At 40.5% G+C, this 13599-nt stretch overlaps 1 protein-coding gene across 1 annotated transcript in view; it reads left to right on the top strand.

Annotated features, from left to right (window-relative positions):
• Positions 1-90: 90 nt before the first annotated feature.
• The window catches only part of LOC101634623 (chromosome unknown open reading frame, human C11orf80), a 51837-nt gene continuing 38328 nt past the window's right edge, over positions 91-13599 (top strand). Inside the window, exons 1-3 of the mRNA XM_012725129.1 lie at positions 91-168; positions 1793-1934; positions 5704-5757. Coding sequence (XP_012580583.1) covers positions 139-168; positions 1793-1934; positions 5704-5757 — 226 coding nt within the window. The 5' untranslated portion in view covers positions 91-138. The remainder of the gene's footprint in view (positions 169-1792; positions 1935-5703; positions 5758-13599) is intronic.

Below are 13599 nucleotides of genomic sequence, written 5' to 3'. Positions count from 1 at the left end.
AGGCGCCGCGAGCCGGTGGGCGGGACGCGAGGGCGGGCGGGAAGCGACGGCCTCGAGCGGCAGTGCGTGGGCGTGAGGGGTGGTCGAAGCTCCATTCAGCGCCTGGCGACTAGGAGTCCCTGCTGCTCCCCGGGAGAAATGGAGGGGACGGCAGCGGCCGTGTGCGAGGTGATGCTGCGAAGGGAGAGAAAGCAGGGGAGGATCCCGTGAGGAGGCGGACTTCTTGAGGAGACTTCGAAGTTGGGGGGCCAAAGGCTTTGCGCAGCCTGAGGTGGAGAAGGAATGAGAAGATGGGGGAGCTAGGCCAGCCCCACTAGGCCTGTGAAGAGGACATGAGCCCCAGGGCTTGGGAGCCCTCTCAGGAGGGAGTACTTACTCTGGGTGGGAAAGGCTGACCTCGCACCCCTCACGGGAGAGCCCCAGCTCTTTGCCCCAGGGGGCCACGTGGGGCAGGGTGCACCCGCAGAAGGAAGGCCGTGGGCCACCTGTGGGGGTCGAGACGGGGCAAGTGCGCACCCCGAGTGAGGTCCTGGAGGGGCTGGGGGTCCCCGTCGGCGCTGACCAGGCCTCAGCGCGAGTCCCTCTCACCGCGGCTGCTCATCCTCTGAGGCGCGCTCTCGGCCATCACCCAAGGGAGCCCTAGCTGCCGGCCTGGCGAGGGACGCTGGGCAGCTGGCAGCCGCGCGGGCAGGGCTGGAGCACCACGGAGTGCTCCCGCCTCCCGCCTCCCGCCTCCCGCCGCAGTTAGCGATAAAGAGAGCTGAAGAGTTGGAGTTAGCAGATGACAGACGCCAGGATAGAATCCAGAGCTTCTGACTCACAGGCCGGTGTTCTTTTCCCAACTGCTCTCTCATTATGGACAGAGAGGCTGCGGGAAAATCTCCGCAATAGACGGAGCGGGCGAGGCTGTGTGAAGGGCCGGGTTATGCTGTAGAGGGGCCTGGAGAGCGCCCTCACAGCCTCTGGTACAAACTGGGATCTTGGGGCCCACAGTGTACCGAGCTCTGCCTGCCGTGAAAGGGGCAATTTCCTGCTGATGTGTTGGTGTAGAGTCAGGGTCTACTGCTCTAAACGGGAATAGCTGCGTGGTGCTTTAGGCCGACAGCTGACACAGTAAGCGTTATTGTATGACTGGCACGGGTAAGCAGTTGGCATGTATTTGTGTTCGTATCTACAAAGCAGCTGCCGTATGTGGTAGATTTGCCCCCCTTTTGTAAACCAGGAAGCTGAGGTGCAGAGACATTAACTTGCCCAGGCTCACATGGTAGAATTGGTCCCACCAGGGACATAAACCCAGGCATCTGTCTGCCTCCAAAAACTCTGAAATACTCTTAACTAGTATGCTGACCCTAGTTAATGTAATTAAATTTAACTCCCCATTTAATCAAATCAGAATTGTTGATTTAATTAAAGGTAAATATGATTCACAACCAGATGTCATCATCATAGTCTTCATTGGCATTTCTTTGGGGGAGGATAAAAGAAACACAAAACAAATTCCCACTTAATTTTTCCAAGTTATTTCCAGATGAATTTATCCTTTGAGTAAAGCAGTGTATTGTCTCCATTTCCTGTCTTGGTTGGCATTGTGCTGCATTTCATTGTAGCTAGTATGTCACTCCCCTAGCTATTTATTTTGTGTAAACTCGATGTTCTTCTGAACAAATGTAAACTTGACATCTTACGAGCAAGAATATTTTTAGAAATTTGAATTACTAATTTATCATTCAAGTTTATTTTTACAATGACTTCTAAAGAAAATTGTGTTCTCTTTGAACCGTGCTGTTTTCAGATTTTGAAGTATTTAATCATTCACCGGAAGTGTGAAACAGCAGGAGTACCTAAGGGCGCCTTGGTAGAGGGACAGCTAGTGATTTCCATAGAAGCATTAAATTTGAAGCACCAGCCAAATACTCTTCATTGCACCACAACTAGTAAGTGGAGGAAAAGTACTGATTTCCTTTGTGTTGTCATAATTTATTACAGTTTATTTAAAAATTTCACATAGTCATAATGTTTTATCATGATCACCCCAGGGTTGTTCCTGAGTTAAAAAAAAAAAAAACAAAAAACTTCAGTGAGTATGTAGTAAGTATCTAGTGGTTGATTTATTAATGTGTCATGCGGGAAAGGTGAGTAGAATGATTCTTACCACAGGATTTTGAATTTTAAGATTGCTCAGAAACGATCCCTTATTCTTGTTTTAACTTCCTCTTTTAAAGCACAATTATTTTACATTGAATTTTACCTTCTATGTTAATGGTCAGCCTTAGTAGTTGCTAAAGAGCCAAAAAGTAAGGTAAAAAGAAAATGATTAATGGCATGTACTTTGTACTTTGATAATCCTGTGTCTCTTCCATTCAATTCTTATTCTTTCATTGTTCTTGAACAGAAATGACCTGTCTCTTCTTTGTGTACCTAGTGGTAAACATCCTTAAGATGTTTCTCAAGGTATGTTAGGCTCATTTGCTGTTACTCTGCATGACACATTTCCCACCATTCATGAGAGAAATGGTTAACCACATGGCTAGAGTGATATTTGTCTGTGGATTAATTAGTTTGTGCATCTATTCTAATCCAGTAAACTGGCCAGAGTATCCGGCTCGAGTCAAAGCTAAGGACCAGAACCACAGTGACCTTTGGCAGGAAACCCAATTTCACAGTACTTTGAGCCTAATGAACTGTCTGCAGCCCAACTAGTATAGGGGGCATTTCTCTTTATTGTCTTGGATGTTTATGTAATTATTTTCAAAATATTTTTCTCAGGGAAAAAAGTGGTAACACATGTCATAAAGCATTCCAACCTCACAGAAATGTACTTTGGAGAGACAGACTTTCTTGTAATCTCATCCTTTTGAGATAATTACTAATGTTCAGTGTACAGTCTAGGTTTTTCTATGCATATTTTCATAATCTCATAAAAAAACAAATTGTCAGTATTCTGGGATTGAGAGTTTTAAGAGGTGTTGGGTATTGTGGTATTCAGTATTTATGTTTACTCAATCTGTTGTTTTTAGTACAACTTTGGTTCTCAGCCCAGAGACCCATGCTTCTAGGTCTCCTCACCCATCACCAAGGTTAGGGAGGGCCAGTCCTCAAAATGCTGAGTGGAGGAAAGACTCTAACTTCTTAGGATCCGGCTACTAATTTCATTTTTCCAACTTAGTTTCTTTATTTTAGCTCCCAGTAACCCTTCCTTCCCGTGGTTCCTGAGTCTTCAGGGGTTTTAATGTATAAATCAGGCTTTTTGTTAGCCTTCCCCATTTTTGGCTTATAGTTCAATTTTTTAGGTCTCCTAAGTTGTTCCCACTGGTCTTTCTGCTTTTCAGTCTCTAGAATTATGATCATATTTGTCATTTATTCTGTCTTTGTGAGTTTATCCCTTTTAAATAAAATCTATTGAACTTTTAGGAGGGAATAAAAATAAAATTGTATGTTCAACTTGCCATCTTTACTAAAGTATGAGTTAGAATATATTTTGGTCCACAGTCTATGATGATGTAAAACAGTGTATTAGTTACCTAGGCTGTCATAACAAAGAACCACAAATTGGGTGACTTTTATCAGAATGATTTATTCTTCTATTGGTATGGAGGCCAGAAGTCTAAAATTAAGGTCTCTGTAGGGTTGGTTCTTTCTGGAGCTCCTAGGGAAATATCTATTCCTTGCCTTTCTCCTAACTCCCTCTAGTTGCCAGCAAACCCTTGTGTTTCTTGGCCTATAGATGTTATCACTCCAGCCTGTGCCTCTGTCTTCACCTGGTGTTTCCCCGTTTGTGTGTTTGTGCCTCATGTTGCCTTCCCTTAAGGGTACCAATTGAATTTAATGCCACTGTCACCTCGTATGACTTCATCTTAACTTGGTAACATCTGTGATGACCTTATTTCCAGACACACATACTTCGCAAATACTGAAGGTACAAATACCTCTTAGGGGGAAAAACTGCAGCTCACAATAAACCAGCAAATTTTATTACTGAAATGATCCATCTGTGAGAAGCTGAGAGATGACTATGTGATATTTTTCCATCAGCAGTTGTTGAAAGCTTCACAGATACTTATTGCAGTGTTTCCTAAAATATGTGCTATAGGATGTTTATATGAGTTATGAGAAAGGAGTTATGTAGTCATCTGATTTGGGAAATGCTGGTTAAAACCAAATAAATTTTGTTACTTCATATTTTAGAACTTATAATATGCCAGCATGGACTGTGAACCTTTAAAATAGGTTTCCAAAACATACCTGACTTGTGGTACTTTATCTTCTGTTTTGTAGAGGGGCTTTAGGAGGCTGTTCTTGCTTTACAATATGAGTTCTACAAGTAAGTCTTTGCTGGTATGTTGTTATATGAAGGATAGCACTTTGTTACTTGAGTATAGAAATATTAAAAGTATAGCTGATAATCAGGGTCTTGGTAGGGTTTGGAGTGGGCAGAATAATTGGTCTCCCTGAGTGTGGGGGTCCAGAAGTGACCCTATTTTCAACATTGTTGATACGACACTTGTTAAAACTAAGGAAAGATATTAGAGGAAACTGTGATATATTCAGTGGAGAAACTTGATGGACACATTACCAGAACACTTTTCGTTTTACATCTATGTTCTAACTCTTCACTAATTGCTAGTCTAGTCCTACCCTGTCCTAATGACCAACTCTCTCCTTTATGACCAATGTATGTAGGTTGAAGGACATTAAGAGAAAAAGAAAACTGTTATTAGTCTATGCTATTTGTCTGGGCTTAGGCCTTTTGAAATGTATCCTTTGTCCAGAATCTTTTCAAAATCTGGAGATTTAGAACATTGCTATCCATTAGAAATTTTTGTGATACATCTGTGCTGTTCAGTAAAATAGCCATTAGCCACACTGAGCTATATCACACTTAATATATAATGTGGGCGGTGTGACTGAGGAACTGGGCTTTTCATTTAATTTTATTTAGCTAAACTTAGTCACATGTAGCTAGTGGCTACTGCATTGGACGGCCTTTGTTTAGAGAATGGTGTTACTTCTCTCTATAGTTAAATGACTTAACCTTTTCCCTACCTGCAGAAAAGGGTTAGACACATTTCCATTGGTTCTGATGGCAGTGATTCTTATGTTAACTGTGGGGTCAGATCCCTCTGAGGGAGGGCATGCTCAATTTGACAAAAGTTCCCAGGAAGTTCTGGTCTTTTTCTCCTCTTAGGTGCCTGCTTGCTTCCTCACCTGCTTCCCTTGAAGAATTAAAACTGTATAAATGTTTTAATGTTTATTTTATGACTTTCGATACAGTGAATTCTTACCTGACGGTCTAGTAAAGTGTTTTCTATTAGAGAGTTAATTGATTAAAAGAAGGCCAAATTTTAAATCTTCTGTTGTGTGGGTTATTGGCATGGTATGTTCTCGTTCCCAGTTATAGTCTACAGTCTCCCTGAAATGCTTTGCTATCACAAATAGTAACATCAGAGAGGCCGTCCTGGTGTCACACATGGTAAAAAGACTTGCTACTTGGCTCTTGCCCCCAAGAAGGCATTTGTTTCCTAATGGTCATCATAGCCCCATCAATGCCCCTGATGCCTCCATTCTCATTGAATTCATTAGTATTGGACCCCCTTTTTATGCTCTGTGTCTGTATTCAGTGTTTTTGGGCTCCCATTTGATTCTTTAAATAAACCCTTTTAATTGTTTTATTTATGATATTTCCTCATATTCCATTTTTTGCAGTTGCTTCTACAGGAAGCATTTATGATGACTTGATCCTCAAGAAGTTCCTGAAAGGTAAAGAGTTACCCACTTTCCAGAAGACTAAAGTTCTTCCTGTCAATGAATTTGGTTTTCTGAAACAGACTTTTATTGAAAATAGGATTGCCAGGTTTAGGAAAGAAAAAAGAGGATACCATTAAATTTGAATTTCAGATTAGCAATGCTTTTTTTTTTTTTTTTTTTTTTTTGTATAAACATGTTCCATGCAATATTTTACCTGGCAGTCCTACTGAAAGATAACCTATAAAATTCTGTAGATACTGGAATGGGCAAGATCTCTAGGTCACTGAAGTGGCTCTGAATACCCTTTATACATCTCAGACAAAATTTTCCCAGAGGTAAAGTAAAAATTCTAATAAGCTATTTCTTCCCATATACATCAAAGAATGTGTGTAGAATGCTTTTACTGTAAATGATTTTGGTAACTATGGTGTTAGTTTCCATATTATGTACCAGACTTGGTAGGGATAGGAGCATTTGGTGACCTTGGTTTCTTCTTTCCTTGAACATAAAAATACAGGTTTCTCTCACTGTCCGTACATAGAATGTTCCTATTTGGTAGGTTACTTGGGGGCCTGAGAAATTCATTTATCTAGAAAATTCTTTGCTTATATCCCATATGGAGAAATTAACTTTCCACAGAGGAAGGTTCTATTTTTGGGGAATGGGGGAAACCTGTTGTTGCCAGTCAGAAGACATGTATTTAAGGAGGCCAGGATGATATGAGCATTGTTGTGCTTTAATTTTTATCTTGTATGATTGTATAGTTCCAATGGGCCTAGCTTTTCTAATGAGTAGCTAATTTACAAGTTTTATGAAAGTTTTAGTTTTTGAACTATTACCAAACTTTATAGAAATGGGATACTGTAATATACTGTAATAAAATTGGGAGGGGTTGACTTATTTTTTTTAATATTTCCTTTCATAGGAAAGTAAAGTTATTTTCCTTTTATGTTCTTTATTGAGGTAACATTGGTTTAGTGTGCTCTTTATGATTTAGAGGAATAGGTTCATACCTCAAATGTATGTTAGCACACCAACCCCACCATCCCTTTACTCTAGGCCATTGTGCCCCTCTATCCTGCTTCGTTCCCACCCCACCATCCTTCCTCTCCTAGCAGCCTTAGTTCTGCCATCATATTTCTAGGGTTTATTTCGGTTTAGTCTTGTCAGTTCCTTTGTTTGTTCCACAAGTCAGAATTTATCTTTATTTTTTAACTTTTTTTTAAGGTTTATTTATACATACAGAGCTGGGGTACAGGCAGAGGTGCAGGGGCAGTGAGAGGACTCCCCAGAGACAGAGTGGGGAGCAGAACAGGCAGATCAGTGAAGTACACTGCTGAGGGGAGCAGCGGGTGGGTCAGGAGAGGTCTGCCACGCCATGTGGATCTCCTCTAAGCTGGGGATTGAACTCATGCTGAAGTGGCTACAACTTGCTTGCAGTGCTGCATCCTAACCTGTTGCGCCACCAAGGAGGGCCACAATTTGTCTTTTCTTTTGAGCTGTTTCTCTCCGGTTTCATCCATGTTGTCACAAATGGCAAGAGTTACCTTTTTTACAGCTGAGTAGTATCCCATTGTGTGTGTGTATACACATGTGTGTATGTATATGTGTATATGTGTGTGTGTGTATATGCGTATATATACACACACTCACACACAACAACTCTGTTGATGGACGTGGATTTGTATAACTTGGCTTTTGTAAGTCGTTTTGCAGTGAACAAAGGAGTTCATATATCCCTTTGAAGTAGTGCTTTTGTATTCTAATCTAGGACTGGATTTGCTAGATCACATGGCATATCTGTTTTTAATATTTTGAAGGACCTCCATACTGTTTTCCCAATGGGCTAGACAGTGGACATTTCTATGAACAATGTGTAGGTTTCTTTTTCTCCAAGCCCTTGTCACATTTGTTTCTGGGTTTTTTGATTTGGGACTTTCTCACAGGTGTTAGGTGGTACCTCATTGTGGTTTTGATTTGCATTTCTGTGATGATAAATGGTGAACTATTTTAATGTTGCCTGTTGCCCGTCTGTGTGTCTTTTCGGAGAAGTGTCTATTTAGCTCTTCTACCTATTTTTCGATTGGGTTAACTCTTTGGGGTTTTTTTTGGTTGATTTGTATGAATTTTTTGTAGACCTTGGATGTTGGTCCCTTGGTCCCTTGTCAGCTGTACGGATATTTCTCCCATTCATTAGGGTGTTTTCTTGTTTTAATGATGATGTCTTTTATTATACAGAAGCAATAGAAGCTTTTAAATTGTATGTAGTTCTGTTGATATTAAAAAAAAATCACCATCCATACTTCTTAAAAAAGATTTTATTTATGCATAGAGGACTGGGGTACAGGCCAGAGGTGGCAAGAGGACTCACCAGAGACTGAGTGGGGAGCAGAACAGGCAGATTGACAAAGTTGATGGGAGCAGCAGGCGAGACAGAAGCAGCAGGCGAGACAGGAGAGTTCTGCTGCATCGTGTGGGTCACCTCCCTGGCTGGGGATCGAACTCATGCTGAAATAGATGCAGTGAACTTCACAGTGCAGTGCTTTAACCTGTTGCACTACCAGGAAGGGCCTCACCATCCATAATTTTAAAATTTTATTCATTTATTTTTAAAAAGATTTTATTTATTTATGCATAAAGAAATTGTGTACAGGCCAGAGATGCAGGGCCAGTGAGAGGATTCACCAGAAATAGAGTGGGGAGCCGAACAGGCAGATCTACAAGTTACACTGCTGAGAGGAGGTCTGCCTCGCCATGTGTATCACCTCTGGGGTGGAGATCAGACTTGTACTGAAGTGGACATGGCTTAGTGTCACAGTGCAGTGCTCTAACCCACTGTGTCTCCAGGGAGGGTCAGTTTTTTAAAAGAAACTTTCCCCAACTAAATCTGGAAAAGTAAGTGAATTCTATTTTTTTAAACTTATGTTTATCATTGTTTTAAAAAATATGAAAATTTGCTGGGCCCTCCCTGGTGGTGCAACAGGTTAAAGTGCACACTGCGAAGCTATCAGCAGTAGCTGAGGCATGAGTTCGATTCCTGGCCAGGGAGGTGACCCATATGGTGTGGCAGATCTCTCCTGACCTGCCCACTGCTCCCCACTCTTTCTTTGGTGAATCTGTTCACTGTCCCTATACCTCTGGCCTGTACCCCAGTTCTGTATGCATAAATAAATCTTAAAAAAAAAAGGAAATATACTATGTGTTAAATATGGAAGCAACCAAAAGTCTACATTAGAAAGGCATAATATCATAAATGAACAGTTTATGTAACATCACCATAGGCCTTTTTTTAAATAGCAAGATTCCTTAGTGCTTTTAAAAATACAATCAATTAAAAATTTTAATTAGTATGCAGGTTTCTGGCAACTCAGCTTATGAAGTACCTTCCTTTCATCTTGGTCTTAATCAAAGAAAAGGAAAAAACTATCTTTGCAACTCATACAAAATGAGTGACTCAAAAAATGCCAGTGTACAGGAAACAAGTCTACCCACGAAGAGTTCTTTTCTGATGTAATCCTTATTTAAGCATAGGGACTAAAAGGTGCTTGCTGCAGGATGAGGGGTCATCAGGTGTATTTCCTTCTGTCTTTGATGTCTTGGCCTTTTCATCTAGCGTCTATTGTCTGTTTCATGGATTCTCCATAGATCTTAGCCTTTGCGAGTCTATTTTTCTTTGGATTCTGCTTGGTGTGCACATCTAGTCTATGGAAAAAAACAATAAATTGAAATTTTTGTTCTTAGTTCTGTACTAGATATTCTGTGAGAGCTTGGGGAGAATGTTCTTCCTGTGGTAATAATTATAGTGGTGATTTTTTTTTTAATTTAAAGATTTGTATATATTTATGCATACAGAAATGGGGCACAAGCCAGAGGTTCAGGAGCAGTGAGATGATTCACCAATGAGGAGCAGAACAGGCAGATTGATGGAGTACACTGCTGAGGGGAGCAGTGTGCGGGTCAGGAGTGGTCCATTGCCCCATGTGGATCACCTCTGGGGTGGGAATTATACTCACACTAAAGCAGCCACCGCTTGGCTTAGCCTCATAGTGCAAGCACTCCAACCCTCTGCACCACCAGGGAGGGTCAGTGGTGATCTTTTGAGCTTTTACTGCTCACTGAGCCTCATACTTGACTTGGAGGGCTGGCAGTAGTGAGTAAGATAGATTTGGTTCCTTTCTTTATGCTTATGCATAATATCTTTTTAAAAAAATATTGATTTACTTATGCATACAGGAACTAGGGTATAAGCCAAAGCTGTGGAGGGTGAGAGGATTCACCAGACACAGAGTAGGGAGCATAATATAGCTTGATCACTTAGTTTTGCTGCCACCCAAAGCCTGTGCCTGGAAGAAAGGGAGAACTGACATGTTGAACTGGAGTTTTTCCTCTTCTAAGACTTTAGGGATGCTTGAATTCAAGCTTAAGAACCATGAATTCACTGCCTTCAGATAATCTAGTCTGCTTTGTCTGTTTAATGTCCTCTTTATTTCTCTTTATGTACTAATATGCCATTGGAATAATGCAAGGAATGGAAAGATTGCTCCCAGTGCCACTGCTCCAGCTAATATGTTGTGAAAGTGCTTTGAAAGAAGTGAAATGCCATATAAATGAAAGGGAGTATGTCACTAGCACTAGAGAGGATGTAGGAGTATACCCTGTACCGTAACCCTGTACTGTACATGCCTGTAGGTGGGGTAAGGTCATACAGAGTGATTCTTCAGCTAATATTTGTGAAAGTGCTTTGAAAAAAGTTAAAATCCATCTATATATAAGGGGGTAGTTTTACTATCATCGGAACTAGAGAAAGAGGCATTGAGTTTAGTTTATGGAATAACCACCTATTTATTATATCGATACAAACTTGAGGCAGTTTGTGTGATGACTTAGTTTTATTTAAAAGTGCAAAGCTATTTTATGCACATCTATCTATTATATCCTTATGATAAAGTGCAGGTGGCTAACTTGGTGTACAAAGGGGTGCTGTACATTAAGTACACAGTAAAACCTGAGCCATTTGCTTATAGCCAGTCACAGTTGGTAGCCAGCCTTCGCCAGTCTTCCCTCTAGATGTTAGGGCTCATAACACTAACCTCCACTCGCTAATGCTGTTTATTCTACTAATTAATAACAAAAATGACCTTGCAAAGGAAATTGTCTGACATTAAGCCTTGAATCCCTTGACTCTGGGCTTATGCGGCATTAATTATGCTTTTATTAGGATTGTTATTTAGCATTCAGGTAACATTAGCACACTGCTTTAAATTGTTCCATTCGTGAACCTTTATACTGTTTATTTAGCTTCATTGGGGAGTCTCTGATGGCTGTTTCATTAGCAGTCCAGATTTCCAGATGCTAAAGAATTATGTATCAACATAAAATTAATAGTAAGCCCTGGATCTCGTTTGTTGTTCTCTTCATTGTTCAGTTGATCTCTCTTAGTTGCCTGAAATAAAGCTGGCCTCACTTTAGGAGGGAACTGTACGTTATTGTAAAGCCAGTTTCTTTTCTTTTCTCTTCAGTCTGTTTTTTCAGGTTTGTATCAAGACACCTTTTCTCTGAATCTAGAATACTTCAGATCAGTTTCTGTACAAAATAGATTCATATTTCTGTGTGAAATATGAATAAACTATGACCAAAATAATTTCTGTATTCCTACCTTCTAGAGGTTTATGTTTTCTTTTTATTCTGGTCCCTAACTCTTCATACTTTTGTTCTGTAAATCTTTATGGAGAGTTTACCTTACTACAAGAGATAGTACTGCAAATAAAAACAGTATGATAAGTACCATAATGGAGTTAGGTATGTTCAAGGTGCTTCTTTGGTGACCCAGAGAACAACTCTAAAGTTCAGTTACTGCGGTGCCTTTTTTTCATTCATTATTTTGTTTATTATGTATTTCAGATTGCTTTTGTATATTTCTTTACCTATTGTTTATAAACTTTAAAAAATATTTATTTATGCATACGGAACTGGGGTACAGGCCAGAGGGGTGCAGGTATGTTGAGAGGATTCACCAGAGACAGAGTGGGGAGTAGAGTAGGCAGATTGATGAAGTATACTGCTGAGGGGAGAGGTCTGCTGCACCATGTGGGTCACCTCCGGGGCTGGGATTGAAGGGGTGGCAGCCAGCTTGCAATGCTGCATCCTAACCTGTTGTGCCACCAGGGAGGCACAACACTAACAGGTTTACTAAGCTCTAGAGAAATAGCTTTGATTCTCTGTTTGCAAGTTCCTCTGAAGTAGCATGTAAGATGCTTAAAGTGAAGTTTGTTGTGCTGTATATTATCTCCATTCCCCTTTCAGTGATACTAACATTCTTAAAATTTCCCAGGCTTAAAATTTTGGCTTTTTGGGAATTGGAGCTTCTCCTTTTCTCTTTCCCCATGATCTAATCTAATTAAAACTTCCTGTAATTCTGTCTTGGTATAGAATTAATGGTTTAGTAATCGGCATAGAATTATGTTACAGAATTCTTGGTCTGGAATTCTTAGAGAATTATTGATTAAAGTATATGTTAAATTAAACTTTGTACTCCTCACTTTGTGACTACTGTTTATCAGAATAAAACACCTCAGATTAGATTTTAGGCCCTTTTAATTAGAATAATCTCATGAACTGCAAAGATGGTGCCCTCGGTTTGACAGTGCAGTTACTGTCTTTTCCCTGTATTTCACTCCTTTGGCATCAAGGAGATTTTTTAAGTTTAATTGAGTTTTGTTCTCCGTTAATTTGTTGGGAAACGAAGTGAGGATGGGTGCTTTACTTGTTAGAAGTATTGACAAGTATAGGCTTGCTCAACACTGAGTGAGAAACTCATACTGCTCTTGGCTGTCCAGCTTCATGTTTGCTTTTTTAAATCTGAGATCCTCGTGTGAAAATCTCTTACAGTTGCACATATCACAAGATCAACAACTCTAAAGCTCAGTAGTTATCTAACACTTTTGCCCCCAGGAACTCATTTTGTAGACATGATCTCATTCCTTCTCAAGAGCTAGGTTATACATAAGTATCACCACCATTTCTTTTTCACAGATGAGGAGCCCCAAGTTTAACGTCAGCCACGTATGTTAAGTTTAGAAGGGAAGAGTTTGTGGACACAGGTCATTAATTATCCTGTGAGACAACACTTAATTCTCAAGCTCTTGGTATGTTCTAAATAAGTCTCTTACTGCTGAATTTGCATAGCATGTCAGAATTTTATAAAGAGATTAATTGAAGATCAAGAGAAGTTAAAATACATTTCTGTCTCTTTGGTTCATTAATATTTTACTTTTGCTTGTTAAATTTCTGTGATCATAGTTCATTGCTGAGAAAATGTTTAAGACTTGATATATAAGAGAAAGGAATGGAACTGTGACATGAACTGTGACATGTTTCTCTTCGTTTTGAAATTGGATAGGTAAAGGAGGAAGAAAAGGACAGTTCTTGTTCGGGGTCCTGAGATGACTCATACTCCAGCAGGTGACATTAGTCAGTGGTCAGTGGAAGCTAGCCTGCTTGGTGTCTGCTTTGGCTTAACCCCCAACTGTTGTTCCTCATTGAGTGATTGGATGGACACTTACAGCCCCACCTATAGGCTGCTATATCCCTCTCATCTCCTTAGAGAAAATGCTAGCTGTCTCTAGTGGTGAGCATGGCTCGTGTCAGAGAGGGGACGTTTAAATAATTATTTACTGATAGACTTTATGGTTAGCCATTTAGTACACTTTAAAAGCTGATCAAAGGGCCCTCCCTGGTGGCGCAGGGGGTTGAAGCACAGCACTAAGAAGCTAAAGACAACTTCGGCAAGAGTTCAATCCCTGCCCTGGAGGTGACCCCCATGGCGCGGCAGACCTCTCCTGACCCGCCCGCTGC

This window comes from Condylura cristata, unplaced genomic scaffold (genome assembly GCF_000260355.1).
Source record: "Condylura cristata isolate star-nosed mole 26May11 unplaced genomic scaffold, ConCri1.0 scaffold00015, whole genome shotgun sequence".
Classification (NCBI taxonomy): domain Eukaryota; kingdom Metazoa; phylum Chordata; class Mammalia; order Eulipotyphla; family Talpidae; genus Condylura; species Condylura cristata.
This window is presented reverse-complemented; position numbering and strand designations above follow the sequence as displayed.